This window comes from Parasteatoda tepidariorum, chromosome 9 (genome assembly GCF_043381705.1).
Source record: "Parasteatoda tepidariorum isolate YZ-2023 chromosome 9, CAS_Ptep_4.0, whole genome shotgun sequence".
Classification (NCBI taxonomy): domain Eukaryota; kingdom Metazoa; phylum Arthropoda; class Arachnida; order Araneae; family Theridiidae; genus Parasteatoda; species Parasteatoda tepidariorum.
In genome coordinates, this window is record NC_092212.1 from 45,337,512 (window position 1) to 45,359,176 (window position 21,665).

Sequence of the window (21,665 nt, forward strand, 5' to 3'; positions counted from 1 at the left end):
GTTAGTAGTTTTATAGTTTAATTTTTGCACAAATTGTTTTGTTTCATTATATTGAATTTTAATCAACACAGTGTAAATAATTTTTAAACGCACTTTTTCTTACTGACGAAAGTTTATTAGCATTGTTTTATTTATTTTAGTTTCATAGAAGCAAACAATTTACAGCATTTTTAAGAACATAAAATTGATATTCTGATTTGTCACAAACATATAGGTAAAATTTAGTATTAATCTAGTGTGTTTAATATTCTTATAATTACACTGAAAAAGCTAAAAAAGAATAAAATTAAAAATTTATTAAAGCTATGATTAAAGCAAACGATCTCTACTAGTGACTTATTCCTGATAGTAGATATAAAAACTTTCATTGACATAAAATAATCAGGAATTTTTTTTTGTTCAAACCAATATTTTAAATTGTCTAATATCCATAAACGAATACAAAATAAAAAAAGCGTTGAGTTATATTAAAATAAAATTTATTCACAAAAGAAATTTCAACTGTTACAATTAGAATTACAAGAGTTCTCTTCTGAATCTTCATTCTGAAATGAAAGCAATTTTTAATTAGAGAAAATTTTAAATTTAAAAAAATAAATGTATGAATGTTTTGAAAGTAATCTAATTTTACAGAAAACTTTATATTGCCACAATTCAATTTTATTGATGTTAACATAGAATTACTTTCATCTTTTTGCTGACTAGAGACTCTTCTAACTTCTTCTGACGCTTGTTTTGAGATTTAAGCTGCTTTTCTTTTTCTTTACTTTTAAAAAGACTGGAAATAAAATATAAATAAAGTTTAAAAACATGCCTATAGGTATAACATATTACATAATTTCAATTTGTAAACTTTAATTTTTCTATGCATAATTATTCTTACAAAATATACATAATTCTTAATATTTTCTTACAAAAAAGTTTCACAAAATTTTTAAAAAAAAGTTCATACGCTATAACAAGGTGCGTAGCCAAATCCTTCAACAAAAATAAGCACCTTTTGAGTACGTTTTAAGTACTATATATATTAACAAAATGCAAAATAATTTTCAAAGATTTTACATGATCACGATAAAATAATCAGTTTCTCTTTTCTTGATTAAATTAACTATTATAAAATGATCAAAAGGTTTTTCGGGTCGGGTGAAAAATGAAACCTGAAATTGAAAATATCTTGCAAAATGCAGCAGAGTTGCACATGAAGGTGCAAGAATCTCAGACCGAACCCAGCTTAGTACACGCACATGTTATTTAATCAAACATGTAAAAGGATGGGCGCGTTGTCGTTGAATGAATTGTAAAAACATTGAATAGAACAATATAAAAAGTACGTTTTCGTATAATAAGTGGTGAAAATTGACGAGGTAAAGAAAAAAAATCTAATTTTCGAAAAGGGAAAATTAAGCACTTTTTAAAAACACTCAATGAAAAAAGCACCTTTAAGGGCTTTTAAAAAAGGAAAATCCAAAATAAGCACCTTTAAGCACTTTTTAAAAACTCTACGCACCATGCATAACCAAGAATAATAAAAAAATCCAAGCACTGATTAACATTTCTGAAACATCTTACTGTGTTCCATTTAATCATGGAAGTAAGATGGTCACTTTACAATAAAGTGACCATCAGTATGATGGTGGCAATGAAGCACTGGTGGCGTAGTTGGTTAAGCCATCACTCATACTGGAGTGGGGAAATGGGGGCCATGAGTTTAATTCAGGTCACTGACAAAAACAACCCGCATGTGCACGCAGCAAAGTGCACTTAATATCTTCTTGATTGTGATGAGGAAGTTTAGAGAAAGGAGTAGCAGCTCAGGAGCTGTCGGAACTGGGAAAAAACTTACCTGATATTCTGATCATAGGAGTTAAAAGACAGAGCCTTGAAAAATAGTGCTTGGCCATGGTCTGGTACTGTGTGGTAATGTGGTTAGTATTGCCCACACTACAGCCTTTATTTCCCAAACAGGGTGGTACTCAAATACCCTGGTACAACAATGTGCAAAGTTGAGTTGGCCTTAGGAAATGGAACCCTAATACTTGTAAATGGCAAATGAGCGCTTTAATCACTGTGTGATTGCTTTCCTAATTTATTATAATTAATATCGGTTATTTATGAGCTAAAGTACACAAAAATATGCAGTGTTCTCCCTGAGCGTTCTGGCCTTTTTGTAAAAATAGGCTGCCATCCTTAAAAACGCTATCTTTTTATTTATTTTTCAGAAATTTTTTTTTAAATAGCTAATTATTAGCTTTAATTATATAGCTAAAGACCGCATGAGATATTCACATCTTTTATTTGGGAGGATATTGATGAATTTTTTAATGATTTTAAGTTTTACCATTTGATTTATTTTGATAAATACCTTTTAATTTAAAAATGCATCTTTAAAGTTGCTCATCAAATAATCCATTTTTTTTAAGTTTACTTTTTTTTGAAGAAAATTTATACGCAGAGATTGTCATTAACTTGACTTTAATTATTTTTCAAAAGCTTCAACTTTTTCTGTTATTTTGATAATGAGAGAGAACTATTTTGTGAACTATACACATAAAATATTACAAAAGGGTAATTTTAAAATTGAGGATCAAATTCAGTTATTATGTACATAATACTATTACATATTTTGATAAATTATAACGGTGTTAGGTAAGTACCCTTTTAAAACTGAAAGTGCCCTTTACTACAAATAAGCACCCTGTCCTATTGGAATTCCTAGGTTGAACTCTGAATATGTATTTCTATATATTTGTGATACAACTTTACAAAAACACCTCTAAAAATAAAATTAGTTTTGCATAAAATTGTGTCATCGTTTTTCTTTATTTAATATCAAATACTTATGAGGAAAAGCACCAAATATATATATATATATATAAATATTTACAAATAAATTTGTGTTATAATTTTACAAAAATATCTCTAAATATAAAATTAGTATTGCATAAAGTTTGCCACAGAAGTTTGAAAAATGTAGACTAATACTTAAGCAATTCAGTGTTGTACTCTCAATTAGAAAATTAACTAAAAGTGTTTCCGCCTCCAACGAAGATACTAATGTTTTTAATGGATTATACAGTTTATGAACTACGACTAAAATACTTTGCTTGTACACATACTAGTAAAATTAATTTTTTAATGAAAGGAAAAAAAGTGCTATACATATTACCTGCTAGTAGTTTTTACAAATAAGTTTTACAGTAAAACTTATTAACAGAAATGCCTCATATACATTTTATATAATATTAAATACTTTCTCAAGGTTACATAAGTTCACACCATTTGATGTAATGTTATTTTGATGTGATATATAATCATTCTTTTTGGCTAAATGTTGCAAGACAAACAATTATGAAGTTTATTTCTGAGTATATATACCATGAAAACTACACCCAGATAAAAGATATGGTGCCAATCAGTAAGTCTGAGCATTTGATTGTCATTCTTATCAACTTTATTCTATCCTTATTTAATTGTTTTTTTTCTTTCAAAAACTAGATACATTTTAAAAGATGTGAGGCAACATAAAATTTATAATTCAAAAATATAATAAACAGAAACATGTAATTTAATTAAAGCAATTAAAAGAACTAAACTTTTTAGAATGTATTTTTAATTCAAAATTTACTCTAGTATTTAAATTTGTCCCACAGTATGGTACACCCAACCATGGCCAAACCTCTTCTAGTCCCATTTTTCAGGTCTCTAATTTTTAACAGTCATGGTAGGAATACCATGCAATTTTGACTGGTTATCCTTTTTCCAAACTTCCACCACAACCAAACAGAAGACTTTCAGCCACAACAGATTTAATAAGTCTCTTGCTGTGTATGTGCATCCACTGTCAGGAACGAGCTCTTCGCGAGCAGCGTGAATGAGTCCTTAATTGACTGTCACACCAAAGCTACATAAACAGCATGATAAAATTCTTGACATCAATTATTAATAGGGAATTAAAGAGATATACTGTAAAACTTTCGAGCAACAGACTCTTGCGGAACTGTGTCTATGTGACCGATATTAAGAGATGGCCGCTATTAGGAATTATAAACGAATTGGTAGTTCAAAAATTACAAGCAGTATCAAATGGCAAAAAGACATCATGCATTTAATTTTTAACACAGCCGAATAGGGTTGTTAATTTTTGTGCGTTTATACCTTTTTGATATCCAAAATAAATAAAAAATTATACTTCAATGTATGAAATTTTTGCTTACAATTATTACTCATATTTAATTTATTCATTTACTAAAGTTCTTATTCAGATATCCACCCCTCCAGTGTCTAGAAGGTGAAAAAAGAAAAATGAAATCACTCAACAAATATTGGTCGGCACATGCACACATTGCTTCTTTCACGCAAATGCTGGCAATTTCTGCAGACTACTTAAATTAAAAGTTGACTAATGACGCATTAAGTGCTACTTTTCATTGTGTATGTTAAAAAAAGATTATTGTGATTAATGCAGACCAGTCATTAAAGATGCAGATTATCTTCAGTGGGTGCAATTGAACTGTCAAATTTATGATTGACTTCTGTATGAATACCTAAAAATTTCAACAAAACAAAATCCCTGTGGGCCATCCTTGAAAGTTGTAGATTATCCTTAGTGGGTGCAATTGAACTGCCAAACTTATGATTGACTTCTGTATGAATACTTTAAAATTTCAGTAGAACAAGATCCCTGTGGTCCATCCTTGAAAGTTGCAGATTATCCTTAGTGGGTGCAATTGAACTGCCGAAATCTATGATTGACTATTGTACTGTATGAATGTCTTAAAACTATTAGCAATGACTTGAAAGCCATGACAGATGGGAGAAAATATATATATATATATATATTTAATAAAAATCAGTTAAAATTATTGCAGATGTGGCCATAGTTCAGAAATCACTGTTTAGGGGTACCCCATAATGTAAAACCTATGGAAGACATTTGTTTAGAGGTGGTCGTTAAGGGAGGTTTTACTGTGTGATTTTATTTACTGTATCTCCTCATAAACTAGAGATATGGTTTAGATGGAATCTGATTAACCAATAGCTTTTAACCAGCAGTGTGAGCAAGTCTTAAACTGACTGTCCCACCAGAAAGCCACACACACTATGATCTGATTCTAACATTAATCACTATTAGAAAATGAAAAAGATATTTAGAGTCTCCTCATAAACTAGAGATATGGCTTAGATAGAGTCCCACTAACAAGTGGATTAAAGTGTTAAGAATTTGTGTGATATTATAACTATCATACCTGGTAGTTGCTCTGCATTTTGGGCCCCAGTTAGGAGTGGGGTTAATTTGGAATCGGAGAAGATGATTGCTTCGAGATTCAGGATCAGCATCTGGATGAGTTTCAAATGAAACTTGGGTTCTGTAAAACATTAATTCTAATGTTGAAAACATTTCAAATACTACAAATAGAGATAAGTATATTTAATAGAGAATATTCATTAGCAGTTTCAGAATTGCGTCTGCATAAAATCAATACTCAATCAAAGTAATCAGTTTTTTTAAAAGAGTCAGAAAATGAAAATCTTAACAGACAGAAATCTTAATCTTACAAAATAAAAATCTTTAATTTATGTAACTTTTTTTTTGATGTATGGTTTGTTTAAAAGTATAAAATAAATCTTAAGAGTAAAATCTATTACTTGAAAACATTTTAACTTATAAATATAGCAAACACTTGATTTAATAAATTGATTATTTTGTAAAAGAAGTTTCAATTCCTAAAAATTCACTTATGAAATCTAGTTTTAAATTACATCTTAATATAAAAATTAAAACCATAACATGAATTATTAACTACACAATTTTTCCTTAGTATACATAATTTTTTTTAAAAAATACAGAATTAAGATAAATCCTTATATCAATTATAAATAAATATGAGACTAACATTTTTACATTAAATAATAAACAAAATTTTTTTTTAATATTATCTATAAAAAAAAATTAAAAAGAACAAGAAAAGAGAGTAGTTTAAAGTTTAATACAGGTAATATTGATTTAAAAAAATGCATTTACTTTGAATCATTAGCCATTATTGTTTTTGATGGTTCCAGCTCAAATGTTTTTTTGCCAGGATGTAATTTTGCCTGAAAATGAAAAACAAAATTGAAAAAAACAAAACTCCATCAATATTATGATTTTATACATTAACAGTTTCATCTTTTAACATAGTTTCGAATTATAATCATTGAACAAAAATGTTATTTAGCTTATTCATATTGTCATTCAAAAAATTATTCATTTCTTACAACCTTTTTACGAAGTCATAAAGTTTTGAGAAACATATTTCGATTTTAGCAAAAATTAAACATAAATGCGTAACAAGACAACTAAGGTGTCATATCTCAGTTAAAATTTAGGACAATGCACTTTTTAATTTAAATTAATAGCAAAGCATCTTTATGAATTATCTGTAACCACCTGCAACTAACATAATTTGAATATATATGCATATATAGCAAAAAATAATAAATTGAAAGAATCAATTACTGAGAAAAGTTGACAATGAGGAAGCAAAGCAGTAATATTTACTTCTTTACACTATTTTTTATTTATATTTACTGGTTCAAAGACACACATTATATATATATACATACATGAAAATTATTTTTGATAAACCTTTTTTTTTCAGAGTGGAAATTAAATTATTCATTATTTACATATACAGAAGAGCCTTGATTTTTCTCTTGAGTCCATTTGTTTAAAACGAGGGATACGGAAAAACGACGAATTCGAGTCAATGCAAGATATCAAATAATGACTTGAAAAGTATTGAAGAAGCATAGGATGTGAAATCTAATCAGTTTACAATAAGTATAAAATCTTTAATTGAAGAAATCTGTATTTAATGCAAAATTTTTCATGATGCAAAAGAAAGATGAATAAAAACCTTTTTTTATTTAAAAATTTTGATTTCAAAACACACTGTTTTCTTCTCAGTACAAACAATAAACGTACAACATTCATAACACATTTCTGTTCATTTTACGCAAGCTCACATAAATACAGAAAATTCATCATTGTTTTAAAGCTTCATGGCCTTCCACAAATGTTGGCAGCGGTTTTGTAATTTTTATTGGCATCACTTTGCACTTTTTCAACTTTAGCAACCATTTCTTTAACCCACAACAACACAAGTGTCAACATTTTCCTTAGTTGATACGGAAACATAAAACCTGTTGTTTGAGGCATTTTCCATCAATTCAACATTCAATTTACGTTTTTAATTGACTATAACTAATCCTCTCTTTCTTCTTCATCATTAGCATTAGAAGTTACTGAGTTTCTTCTGGAAACAAAAGAACATCAATACATTTTTTAATGTTGAATTTTCAAATGATAGAGCCAAGAAATCTGCTAATTCCAAAAACGATCTAAGCAGGTTATTAAAATTACAGGAATAGCATTTGTTACAGGACTATTAAAACAAGACAATACGAATGGAAAAAACAAACGATGTGGGAACAATGGATCGAGGTTCAAATGTACAAGTTTCTACTTTTAATTTCAAAAGAGCAGTTTTGAATTGTCAGGATTAAAGTATGACACCAGACAATTGTATTGTTGCATTAAAAAAAAACTTAGTTTTAAAAAATTAATTATTAAAAATAAACCAAAATTTAAACTGAACAACTAACATTGTAACTGAAATTGCCATTCAAACTTTTTAAGAGGGGAAAAAACAGAATAATAGCATTGTTTAAACATATATAGAAAATACTTTAAGTATAAATGTTAACTGTGATATAAATCAATCTAATTAAGAAACTAAAATAGGATATCTAATCAATGAACAATAATACAAATGGCCATAGTATTACAATAAATTCAATTTGAAAACTAAAAGCATAAATATATTTAACTTCTCGTATAACTAAAATAGACAAACCCAGGATTTGAAGATATCCCATATTACTTCTTGAGGAGCATTTGTTTTTATTGAAGTTGGTGAACAATGGGATATTGAAACTTTGTAACCAGCATGAAGAATAGCAGATCTAAAAGCATAAATAAAGTTTAGCTAAATTTTAAATTTTCTTTAATTTTTAATTATATGAAATCAAATGACCAAAACATATTTATCAGAAACTATTAGCAAAATATTTAAAATAAAATCCTTAAATACTTTAAGATTCTTTATACTAACACTTCTTTCTCAACTTATTATCCAACATTTACTAAGATTATACACTGTAAAAAAAGACCAGAATTACAAAACTGTATACATTATGTATTAAATTAATAAACTCTTCTGCAAATAAACCAGGTTCTAAAATATTGGGAAACATGCAAAGTATTCAATCCAAATTAATATGTTTCTACACTAGGTGCTAGGCGAAAATCAAAGCAAAAATCATTTCATGTCTTGCAAAGTATTGCTGGAATTAGTTTCAGTCATTATTTAAAATTTTAAGTGACTGATATCAGAAATTTTTTTCCTTTAATTCTGTAAGTAAAAGAAAATATAAAGCAAATTTAGGAGATTTTGCAACTGGCTAGTAATAGCACTTTTAACGGTGGACACTTTTTAAAACACGTGGCCTCTTTTTCAATTGAAAATTTTAAACAATTAAAAAACTTAACATTAAGAAGGTATTGCATTTCTAAAGTGAGATAATTATATAATATATAAAAACTTAATACAAGAAGCAATTGTGAAATAAAGTAATTTTCCGAATATTATAAAAGATTCATAATAGTTTATAAAAAAAGTGGCAACGGGAAAATTTTTTTTATCACCATTTGCTACATTTTCTTGTCCTGTGATGAGTGAAATTTTACTCTATACCATTTTACAAAAATAAACTATGTTATCTACTCGCAGTTTCACTAAATTACTAGAAAAAAAGTAAACAACAATGAAAATCTACATAAATTTCAAAAAAACATATTTATCAATGTTGGGTGTATAAATATAAAGGCATGTAAAGGTATTATATATTTTTTAAACACCATAAAAACCCTATTTTGTTCCTGATTCTCACTATATTGACATCAGTGTTCAGTATTATTTAATGTAGCAAATCACCCTGGGAAGAAATACAGCTACACAGCACACCGTAGAAGAAATCATACACTTTACCATGAAAATAATTAATCTATTTGGACTCCATTTTGCTTAATACATGGGATTTATAATCATCAAAATCGACCTACATCAATTAAAAACCGTTGCTTAATTAAGAAATTCAAGTCAAATAGTAATAATAAATAATCCCAATATAATGTAATGACTTTATTCTGGGTGATTAAGAATTGGTGAAATAAATGCAAATTAAAGTTGAAAAATGGTTAAAAAATAAACAACAACAAAAAAATTGAGAGGCAATAATTTACATGGAAGCACTTTTAATTGTTGCAAAATTGCACAGGCCCGAAACTTATGATCTTTGAAGAAGCTTAATAATAATTTTTTAGGTTTTAAATCAATAAGAAAAACTTAATTGAATTTAAAAGAAATATCACATAAAAATAATTATTATGCAAACTTAGTAAAAGCAGATAACATAACTATAGTATTATAGTACATATAAACACATGTTAGGGCGTGTGTAAAAAACAACAACATAATATGGAAGATATTTTAATACAAACCTCATCTGAATATTTGTAGGAGATATCACATGCAAGACACTCGATAAGCGTTCTATTCTATGGAAAAGTGGACAGTCATCCAATTCCTTTAATAATAAATTAATATGTTTTTAAAAAAAACAAAGGATTTTTTTTAAAAAGAAAATGCACTATTAGCTTTCTAAGAGAGATTAAATATAATTATTAAATAATGGCAAAGAAAAGACACTAAAAAATCATCAACTATTAACAATGTCAATAACAAACATATTTTTAAAGTATGAAAACAAAAAATGTTTTATTCTGAAATACATTATATCTCTTAATACTACCACAGATGATTTAATTGTTACCTCTAATATAACATTCAAAACTCCTAACATGCGCTTGGATGTTTTGTAAAGCTCAGCTTCTTCCTTAACAGTCTCCACAGTTTTTTCAATAAAATCTTTGTTATGCAGATTTTTAGACCAAATAGGACCACAAACCTGTCAAGAAATAAAACATTTTTACCTTAAAAAATTTATTTTTATTAAAAATAGGTACTTTTCAATTAACCCAGCACAAGCTTTTTAAAACATTATGTTGCCAAAAAATGTAGACCTACTCCAAAGTTTAAATTCTTTTTTTTTACTATTTTTATTTTGTGATTTTTTAAAACATTGAAAAAGAAGACATTCACAAAAATTTAAATAAAATAACAAAAATTAATTTTTCTTTTTAAAAAAATACTGAATTTCCTTATGTCTGGTTAATTAAAAAATACCAAATATTACGTAACTTTATATTTTCAAAACAAAATATACTAGTTTTCCTAAATAAAAAGAACATGCTAAGGTTAGTGAAGTAGATGGTTCCAAAGTAACTTGATATTTCATTTGACCTTTTCTCGCTTTTCAACAAAAGTGATTAGAATTAAATTATAAATACTCAAAACCTGTTATTTTTCTTTCAAGTAGGCTGAATATGCCAATAAACTAATCTTATGCACTCGACTTTACAGTGACAGAATAAAGGTTTAACTGTAAAAATAATTACTAGTTTTAAACATATCTTTAAAAAATGCGCGAAAATATAAAACTCACCTTAAACGAATGACCACAATTCATACATTTTGAGTCAACAGGAGGACCAGTACCAGGTGAATACTTTTGACTAAAAAAAAAAAACAATATAAATATCGGAAGAAAACTAGTAAATCTAATACTTCGAGAAAAATATTAAAAATATCCATAAAATATTTAAGATAACAATTTTTAAAAAAATCCAGATTCATAAATTAGCTTTAAAAAATATTAATCACATATAAATAAACAGTATCACTTTTAATGAAAAGTTCACAGAATGTTAAACAAGTTTTAATACAATGTTAAAACTTTAATGAGTTTAATTTAACACAATCACTAGTTTAAACATCAATGAGGATAAAAGTCAATTTCATTTCAACCTCACCTTCTTATCACATAAACACTTCTCTTGAAATAACAGTTTTATCACAATAACAGTTTTATCAGTTAAATGTTATATGCTAGGAGTTTTTCTAGACAGTTTAATCTACATGCTGGGCAATTTAAAATTTAAAGTAATTCAGTTAAATTTTATTAAGAAATTCCAAATCCAAATTAATGTGGCTCAATTCAGAAAAAATATTTCAGTTAATAATGTCGAAAATTTATTAAAAAGGCAATACAATTATTTAATAATTACTAACGAATCATTATTTCATGAATATGTGAAAGATTCTTACAAGTAACATGAAAAAGTTTCCTAAATTATATAATGCGGATATTTTACTAGAAATTTTAAATCAAATCTAGTCATTTTAAATCAAAAAATTTTATTAATGGCAATAATAAAGCATGCATTTATATTCAACAAATATAAAATGATATTAATTTTTACAATAAATAACAAAACATTTTAAAGGAATAATATAAAGTCAAATTACTTTTCTCAAAAAATTACCATACGTATATATTGATTGATTTCTAGCAACTATGTGAAGTAAATATATTAGGACACAAAAAATGCAGTTACTTTCAGTTTCATAAAATGTAGTTAATATAAAGCTTTGTCCATTAGTCAGAAAACTCATTTACACATGCAAATAATGAAAGAAAACAAATAGTAAAGTGAAATTATTCATATTTTTAAAACGTTAAAAATTAATAACAGTCATACCCTTTCTCAGTTTTTAATTTTTTTCCAAGTGGTTGTAAATAGTATGATTCACATCCATTGCAAATATAAACCATAGAAAGCTTGCTAAAAGATAAGAGACAAAACATTTAATAAAACTATTGAAAATAATTAAAAACAAATTAAAAGTATACAACACAGTTCATAGACAATATAATAACTAAAAATTAATTTATAAAAATAATGCTGAACAAAACTTTGAAAATTAAAGTTAATGTAAGTACCCACACTATTTGATATATTGTAATAAATATTACTAAAAACTACATCAATTTTGAACAAAAATGATATATGTTAGAACCTTTACTTTAACATAAAAGAATATACAGTAAAATTACGTAGATTAAAATTATTTTTCAGCTTTTAAGATGCTTAAAAAAAACCCCCACCATTTTAATGACTTTAAGTGAATTAAACATAGAGTTAAAAAAAAAAAAAATTCTATAAAATATATTTTTAGTTTTACAAAGATACAAATTAAAAATAAGCATAACTTACCAAACACTATTTTTTACAGCAATCGGGCTAGTGAATATCCGAACAAACAATCTGACATAAAAATCTACACTGAGAGATAAGATTGGTTCGATATACCTTCCATATCTGTTTGCATGTGATTCAATAGCCTGCAGGACTATACGGAGTGCCTGTGAAATGTAACGGTTTCTTTAAGAGTTGCTTTTTTTTTTGAAAAAAAAAAAAGAAAATATGTTTGAAAAATCTATTTAAAAGTGTAATAGTATGAAAAATCTATATAAAAGTGTATTGTAAAGATTTTATAATTTTTATAAAGTATCCCTCTATATTGAAGTAGCTAAATCAGATAAAAATTATTGATAAAAATTTATGCATTTAATTTTTTTAAAAGAATAAATGTTAGAGTAAAAATCCATTTAAAGGGGAAACAGATTTTATATTTTTTTTTTTAAAAATCACACTTTATAAAACAAGTTAAATCAGATAAAGATTATTGATAAATATTTATACTTTTATGATTTTTTAACAAAACTTTTTCCTTCTCAAATACAGCAATTAATCAAAGTAATGAAAATTGTATGTATAAGAATGTGTGTAGAAGTAATATTAAAAGGAATAAAATTGCAACTGCAGGACATTGAACCTTAAAAACAGTGCAGTAAAACACAATAGTCCTAAATAAAAGAATAAGTACATTGAAAGAAATACCAGAACTATAAAATTATCCTAGTAAAAAATATTGAAATATATTTATCAACAAATAATAATTTCTCTTCTAAAAAATGAATTAAATAATGTGAAAGTAAATACTGTAACCCATTTTCCACTTTGTCCCCCTTGATAATTTTTATTTTAATTTAACTTTAATATTTTATAAATAATTATTGAGACCAATTTATAAGACTTAAGGATTACAAACTCAACATAAAGAAACCCTAACAAATATAAATATAAAATAGATCAGCACATAAATTAAGTCAATTCAAAATATGATATTCTCTGCAGAACAAAAACAGACCATTTCATGGCAGCTACCAATCTTAGCAGATACTGCTCCATACTTTGCATGACAAGCTTCTATACCATTACCACATAATATTGCCATATCAGTACAGGTTATCATTAAAAGACCTGTAACAAGGATATACATTTTTCAGACAAAATAAAGAAATGAAGTATGCATCATTTTTTTTAAATAACAAAGAATGAAAAGTAAAAAACTTTTATTAGTAATAAACTATAACTCTAATTAAAAAAATCCATAGAAATGTAATTTCCAATAAACATTTTAAAAAGGAAACAGTAATAATTAAATTTAATAATTTTATCTAATGAATGTTTAACCATATTTCTGCTCATAAACATAAATTCTTATTTTACTATCAGCTCAATAATTAAAAATGTTGCTAACTCTATTAGTTACCAGAATAAGAAGAAAATCTTCAAAATCTTAAAGTTACTAACTCAATACAATAAATAAACAACAGTAACATATTATTTAAAAAGCCTTTACTTTTTCATTACACCAATTTAAATAAAGAATATCTTCAATTATTTTTTAATAGAATAATTCATATTTAAATTATTAAATCTTTATAAAACTAAGACAGTAAATTAAGTAGTAACAACCTACAATACTGTCTTTATTTATCATTTTTTTTTTATTCATAGTGAGTTAAAATGAAAAATGCCACAAGTTCAATTTTAAAAGAATAGCTCAAATTTTTATTGAAATTTTAAATTTAAAATAACATGAAATTAAAAACAAAAGTTAATAACTTATGATATAAATCATTTGTCTCCTTTCTATTTTATATTCATTATGCATTTAAGTATAAATAAAAAAAGAATTAAAAATTTTATTAACTTATCTAAAATTTTAATAAGTAATATTTTCATAAACTTACAAAATGACACTTAAATAAATATTACTATAATACAAAGTACAGTATCTCTTTGGCATATTGGGCTTATCAGGGAAAAAGAAATTATGATACATTCAAAATTGCAAAAAAATGAAGACAAATGTAAAATAGCAAAACAATAACATACAAATATGTTACAACATCTTTGTGAATAAAGTTAGCAATAGAAATGTACTCTTAATTTTATTGCAACTTTATCTTATTATTATTCTAGCCAAGTTGATACGATGGGCAAAGTCTTCGCCTAATTCTACATGGACACAGTGTTTGATTACAAAACACTTTATTTGATGTTGCCTTAGTTGTTAAGAAGCTACATTAATGTAATGTATTCAGTGATTTCAGAGCCAAAATATTCACACAAAGTAGAGTGATGACAACCCTACTTAGTAAAATAATTGTTGTAAAATAATAAACAATGATTACAACCATCATTACAACTAATAACTAATGAAAAAGCACAATTTTTTCTAGCAAACGATCTTTTAAATGTTTGGCATTTCCGAATTACATTTCAGATCATCAATTTTACACTTTTGTGTTCACCTCAGTAGTTCACTAATTCCAATCGATGCTATCCTAGAATATTTTTCTCACTCTCATGTTCTCGAAGCTTATCTGAAGTTGCATTTTTCTCTATTAAATCTGTGCAAAAAAGTTGTCATTGCAGTGAATGAAAACTTATGAAGAAAAAAAAAGAGGGTGTTGGTAAGGTCGGAATAAATGCCTTCTTAACGAGATTTTGCGTAGGTAATGAAATTTATATTTTAGATTAGCAGAGCTCCAAGAAACTTTAGTCAGAACATAAAATATTGATTTGAGGAAATCCACGAATTTGCGGAAGAATAACATGCCTGATCTTTCGGAAGTGAGTCATGTTTAGAAGATTTTACATTTAATGCAGGAAAAGATACCAGTGCTTAAATCTGTATTTTATAACCATAAATTATTAAAATATTAAATGTAATATTTTCGCTTTTTTCACTTTTAATTTTCTTTTAATACAAAATAATGAAAAAAAGTATGAAAAATATGTTTAATAAAAATTCTGCAGGCAGGGGTTTGCTTAGAAGAAATTTGGGTCCGTTATGGACCCTTCACAAAATATCTTTTCATAAAAACAGACCCTTCACAAAATATTTTAACTTAAAAGCGGACCCTTCACAAAATAATTCATCTTTTAATCGAATCCTTCACAACTTTGTTTATCTTCATTATCGTTTTGTTATTCGAATAAACCCTTCCCAGGGGGGAAAAAAACTTATTCACATTATTATTATTTGCACAAATTCACAAAAGCAGGACTCTGGTTGAAAGAATGTGATTTAAAGCTTATTTTACATTCACAAATTACAAGTAATTTTTTCACAATTTTACAAAAACAGGACCTTTCACAAAATGTCTGGACAGACCCTTGGTCTGTCCAGACATAAGAGAAGGGTTAAAGGTCTGAATTAGAGAAGGGTTAAAGGAAGAATTAGAGAAGGGTTAAAGGTCAATGATATTTAAACCCCATTTCTACCTTCAAGAAACAGTAACCTATTCTTCTAGTGTCATGGTGTGAGGAGAATACATAGAAAATGCTAATCATCAATAATTTTATCTTAAGAAAAAAATTCTGTTTTCTGCGAATTCTTGGAAAGAACCATACATCCAAATATACAAATGAGCTTTCCTATTTATTTACCTCCATCGCTAGTGCACTGAACAGCAGCATCTAAGAATGGAGAAGCTGTTCCATATGGATCCAAGTCCACCACATCAAATCTGTCCTTCACATGACGATTTTTGTACATTAGCAAACTGTTGAAAAAATTTAGAAATATTAATAACAATATAAACTTTCAACACATTTTCTTTATTATGACATTGAAGGCAAATTATTTAAAAATACAACTAACACTATTTCATGTCTCACTATAGTAAGTTAATATACTATATACCTAGAATAGTAAGATATCCAATGAAAATATTTTGGATAGTATCTACTCCATAAGATATAGACACGCTTCAGAATTTTTGCATATTTCATTAGACTTTATAAAATATTCAAAAACTAAAGTCCTACAGTGTGGATAATTTAAAATCGTTAGTATAATACATCATTTTCAAATAAAATTCAATTTATTTCTGTTTTTCTAGTTTTTTCCAACAATATTAAAATTTTCAAAAGTTAAATAGGAAAAAGTGCTTGCAAAAATTTATTATTTAGCAGTTGGTCTATTCAAAAACTTCTGTTTTAATCACACATTACTAAATTCATAAAGATTTTATGTGTGTATAATTTGGACATAATTCAAAACAAATGTCCAAAGGGGATATTGATGATGAAAAATTGAAAAGGGTTCTTGAAATGGATGATCTATCAATAAGACTTGAGTATGCTACATGCAAGGCATTTGTAAAGCAATCTTTGGTTTATGATATAATCAACATCTGAAATTGAGGGATAAATTCAGAGAAGTTTGAAGAATTATCATTGAAAAGACTAGAAACATGTAAAAATAAATTCTAGAGATATTGAAAAAGTAGAAACATGAGAGAAAAAAAGTATTATGCAAAGTTACATCTTTTAATTTGAGTTTAATCCTAAGACAAGATTACTACAGTAAAAATTAAATTTAGAGCAAACACCTGAAGGGAGGGGTGACATAGTAACTTTCATATATGATATAGGGTAAGTGATTTGGTTATTTTTGTTGACAAGTGGGTAGGAAGAGTTCAAAATAGCCAAAAATATTTTTATGTGATATTTGAACAGCCCTTAAAGTCATTTATAAAAATGGTTGAAACAATTTTGCCTTACATGGAAAAGAAATATTCAATACTCAATTACTTTTTTAAATTATTCATTCAGTTTCTCTTAAAATTTAAATATTTATTTTTTGAAGGAAAAAAAAACTTTGCTAATTATAAATGCAATCCCTAATTGCTTTCCTTCAGGGTTGGCATGATTTAAATAATTTGATATAAATAATGATTAAAATCGCAATTTAAATTACTTGATTTTTTTTTAAAGTATTTTAAAACTAGAATTTTTTTTTGACCCAATTGATTTTTTTTAAAGAATCATTATGTAAAAAATATATTTATAAATATATTCTTTAGGGTGTGATTCTTGTTAAAGTCTGACTTCATTGATAATGAAGGTAATATCGAAAGAAAAAATGAAAGGGCAAATTATTATATTTAAAATTAAACTAATAAATAAATAAAATTAGAGACTAAAAGTAACTGTTAAATTATAATTTTTCATTGGTTGTATGTAAAATAATTTGCTGATAATAAACATATTTCAATTAAACTCATTCAGTTTTAGGTTTATTTGAATACTTTATGTACTTTTAAACGATATTAAACACATACTTAGTGTTTGCTAATATTAAAAAAAAAAGACTTGTTCTGCCGAGAGAAACTTATATCATTTATTTTTAAGGATTCTGATCTAAACTAATTTACTCTTCATTGGATATCTAACAGACAAATTACCTCTCTGTCTTTAAAATTTTAGTATGTTTAGCTTAAAAAAAATTTGATTTTGCTTATTCAGAGATTAATTTGTAACAATTAAAAAATATCAACTATTTTAACTATATTATTAAATTTTAAATAATATTAAGAATAGTTAATATATTTTATCGGATGATTTGGCTGGTTAATATATAGTATATATATGATTTAAATTTTTAAAAAAATCTAATTTAAATCAAACAAATCTCATTTTCTTACCTTTTAAAAAGAAACATGAATTTCACCAACCCTTTTTTTCTCACATTTTGCAATTTATGACAGAAAAAAAAACATTTATTTCTTTTTTAACTTTAAAAGATATTACTTACGATGCATCTTCATTAATTGATTGAACAATATCTTCAACATGATTGTGTTTGATATTTCTTTCAATGCTAGCAAAGGCCTGCCTATCTCGATCATTAGCAATAATTTGCTCTAAATTTGGCACTTCTTTGGCAAAGCGTATGGATCTCAACCCAGAAGCTGCTAAAGCTTCTAATACTTTAAGTTTTGGCTGAAAAATGATAAATCTGAGTTAAAATAAATAAATATACAAAATTAAAGTAAAGAAAAGAGTAAATCAATAGCAAATTGTTTATTAAATTACCATCAAATTTTTTTTATCATTAGTACATATTTATATTTCAAGTTAAGAATAGCTTAAGATATTATTGCAAAAAAGATAGCATTATTAAGAGTTATTCCAAATCACACCTGTATACTCAAAATTTGGAAATTCACTAGCTTCGTACATGAAAAAAAAAAAGAAAAAAGATAAACATTTCTAAAACAACGTCAAAATTTACGGTAGGTTAAAAAATATTCATAAGTAAAGTAAAAACGTATTTCACACGTGTTTTAATCAAATATTAAAAATATAGAAAATGGAAGAAATTAAAAAATCTTAATTAAAAATATTTTTTAATAATTAAAATGACAAATTATAATAGTTTAACCCTCTGAGTACTTAATTCCAATTTTTTGCAGCTGGTATTTTAAAGTCAGTTACAGCTCTAGTTTCTTACACATCCTTAATATTGTTGCAGCAAGGTAAATTCTATAATCATAAAATTTGCAATGAACTTCTTGGATTAATAGCACTAGTCAAAATCTGCTTCACAATACATAACTTATGTGATATTACCTATACAAGCTGACTGTCAGGACTGTTAAAAATAAAATCTAGCTGACAAAAGCGAGAAAAATAAAGAAGCATGCAAGACCAATATCAAAAATGTTGCATGTGAATTTTTTTATATTTTTTTACATTTATCTTAGAACAGAATGATACTGGCTTTTGTTTGAAGAGGCTGAAATTGGTTGTAGATGTGTCTTTTCTATTTTTCAATTGCACTAAATCACATTTTCAATTAATTCATTGGTAATTCTGCTAGTCTAGACCTAGACCACTCAGCTATTCCCTGAGACTGACAAAAAATAAATAGCTTGAGAGGGTAAAAAATTAAAATTATGGGTGTATTTGACTGTATTTCCAACTCTCGGACTATTGATGTCAGTATTTAGCTACAGATGAAGATGATGAATTCTGAAAGCAAAGAAAGTAATCAACAAGCTAAATAAAAATTTTCAAATGCAAATGCTCCAACTTACACACTCCACATCTCCGGTGAACTTTCTAGATTTAATCCTATCTTCTTTGACATAACTGCCATCACACGAGAACTGTTTTAAAATTGCAATGCTAAAAAAAACAATTAGAAATAATTTAATAAAACTCCGATTTAAATAATAACAATTCATATACACCGTAAAAAATATTATCTATGGAAGTTTACCAAAAATAATGTAATGCTTGAAACTTAAATGGGAATGTTTCCATGTCGTAATCTACAGCCGAATAATTGACAAGCTTAGTTCACTTCCGGCAGCGGTCCACAAGAAAATAAAAAAGCATCACAGATGGGGACCAACTCATAGCCACCCCCAGGAGAACCACTATCTGTTTTTTTAAAATTGTTAATTAAAGAATCAATTTTGCAATTGCAGTTGGTTCAACAAATCATGATACAGAAAGAATTCAACTTAAATTAATACACAATTTGAAAAGGTAAAATATGTATATATGGGGAGGATTTCCGTAACATGATCTATGGCAGAATTATTGTCAAGGTATGGCAATAAATTTCTTAAAAATCACAGAAGGGGCCCAACTCGAAACCATCTAACCTCTACTTGTATAAGTTTCTTTTAAAAAAACAAACTTGCACGTTTAAAATTTATTTGGCGCCTTGGCGATTGTAGTTGGCAAACAAATCACAAGACGACATCTCTAAATCTCTAAAAGGGGGTATTTCCGTACCGAAATCTGTCCTTCCAACAACGATCACCAAGGTGCCAAACAGATTTTAAATTTTCAAATTCCAAAAAAAAAAATAAATAAATGCGTAGATGTTTGCCCGGAGTGGCTACGAGTTATTCCCTTCGAATTGGTAATTTTCTGTGTTTTTTTTTTTTTTTTTTTTTTTTTTTTTTTTTTTTTNTTTTTTTTTTTAGTTTCTCGCAGGCCGCTGTCCAAAAGTCACCAAAACTTAAGAGTATATTATGCCACAGATCACGATACGGAAATACTCCTTAACACATGTAACATGACTACATTAAAACATAATTACAAATTTATGCTCATATGAAAATCGCTAGTATTTATGATTAATTAAACAAGAGGTTAATCATTAAAAGACAATAAAAGAACAATGAAATAATATATTTACCTTAAATCTCTATTAAACTCTTGAACTGGATTGTAAAAAACATCATGAGAACTCGGAAAAAGAACTTCAGCTTGGCCTTCAGCAACCACAGTGTAAGGTGTTTTGTCAATATAAATTAATTTTTCAAGCGATTCATCGGTTGATAAATGTTCTTCACTACATGAGTTCATGATTTGTTGACGACGAATATTTTTATACTTTCTAAAATAGGCACGCAAAATTCGTGAAAACATAAACACGATGAACTTGCCTTCTCTTTATTTACAATTCGATTGATATATTGATTGTGAAATTGATCATAGGAGCTAATTCTTGATTTTAACTGAGTAATATTTTTTAGTTTGTAGCTTGTTACATTATTTTTTAAAAATAGCAGATATTCTGATTTACGGAGCATTCTCACTGCAAACAATTTGCATATGCGGATGTGCATCAAACTGATTCACGTCCACCAATCACTGTAGGCAGATGCGCTTAGTGGGTTTGGATAGGGAGAATGTATTTTACCTATTCGCAAAAGCAACGCTTGAAATCGCCATCTGGGGAAGGAACCGGTTCCAAGTCTTGACCCTCGCCCTTTTCACCTTCTCCCTTCTTAGTTCCCAACATTTGAAATTTTAATAGTTGTTTTTTTTTTTTTTTTCATGCTATGTATTTTAATAAACAATAAACTGGCAAGTATTACCAACGCAATATTTAGTCTTTGAAGTTGAGTTAGCAATAGCCAATGTAAATGATTTAATTTGTAAAGGTAATAGCTGGTCGGGATAAAAATTTTAAGTGAAATTAATGATTAAAATCACAACATGCTTGATCTAGTATCCCATTAATTTTTTCAGAGGAGGTACGAATATGCGAATAGAAAAATTCATAAAAATTATTCATAAATCATGCTTGCTAGATTTTTAAATTCTAAAAAGTATTTCGAATAAAAGTTCAATAATTTATTCATAACCTTCTCAGCATGAAGTTTAAGTTTGAAATATTATTTGAACTAAAATAAAAAAAATGACGATAAAAATTATTTTTCTTTTTAAACTCTAAGCAACCTAAGTGGCACCTAATATTAGATAACATCAGAAAATCACACAAATCTAACGTTATCTTGCACAACATCAAATATACTAAAGGTCCCTGTTTGCTCTGCATTATAAAGTATTAGATCCTACGCAAACTAATATTATCTAGTGTTTGCCATAATGTTATTTTGCATTAGTTTTAATACTTTATAATATTAGAGTT

At 26.8% G+C, this 21,665-nt stretch overlaps 1 protein-coding gene across 1 annotated transcript; it reads right to left on the bottom strand.

The window, feature by feature from the left end:
* Positions 1–462: 462 nt before the first annotated feature.
* LOC107439724 (tRNA methyltransferase 1) lies at positions 463–20,723 on the bottom strand. The gene is made up of 15 exons (XM_043050853.2): positions 20,424–20,723; positions 19,306–19,396; positions 18,021–18,208; positions 15,869–15,984; positions 13,275–13,387; positions 12,278–12,426; positions 11,762–11,845; positions 10,666–10,735; positions 9,934–10,068; positions 9,602–9,687; positions 7,896–8,004; positions 6,023–6,093; positions 5,247–5,366; positions 685–778; positions 463–545 (listed from the first exon to the last, which is right to left on the bottom strand). Exons 1-15 carry the CDS (start codon positions 20,654–20,656, stop codon positions 498–500), a joined length of 1,707 nt encoding a protein of 568 aa, XP_042906787.1. The 5' UTR covers positions 20,657–20,723; the 3' UTR covers positions 463–497.
* Between the last annotated feature and the right edge of the window lie 942 nt (positions 20,724–21,665).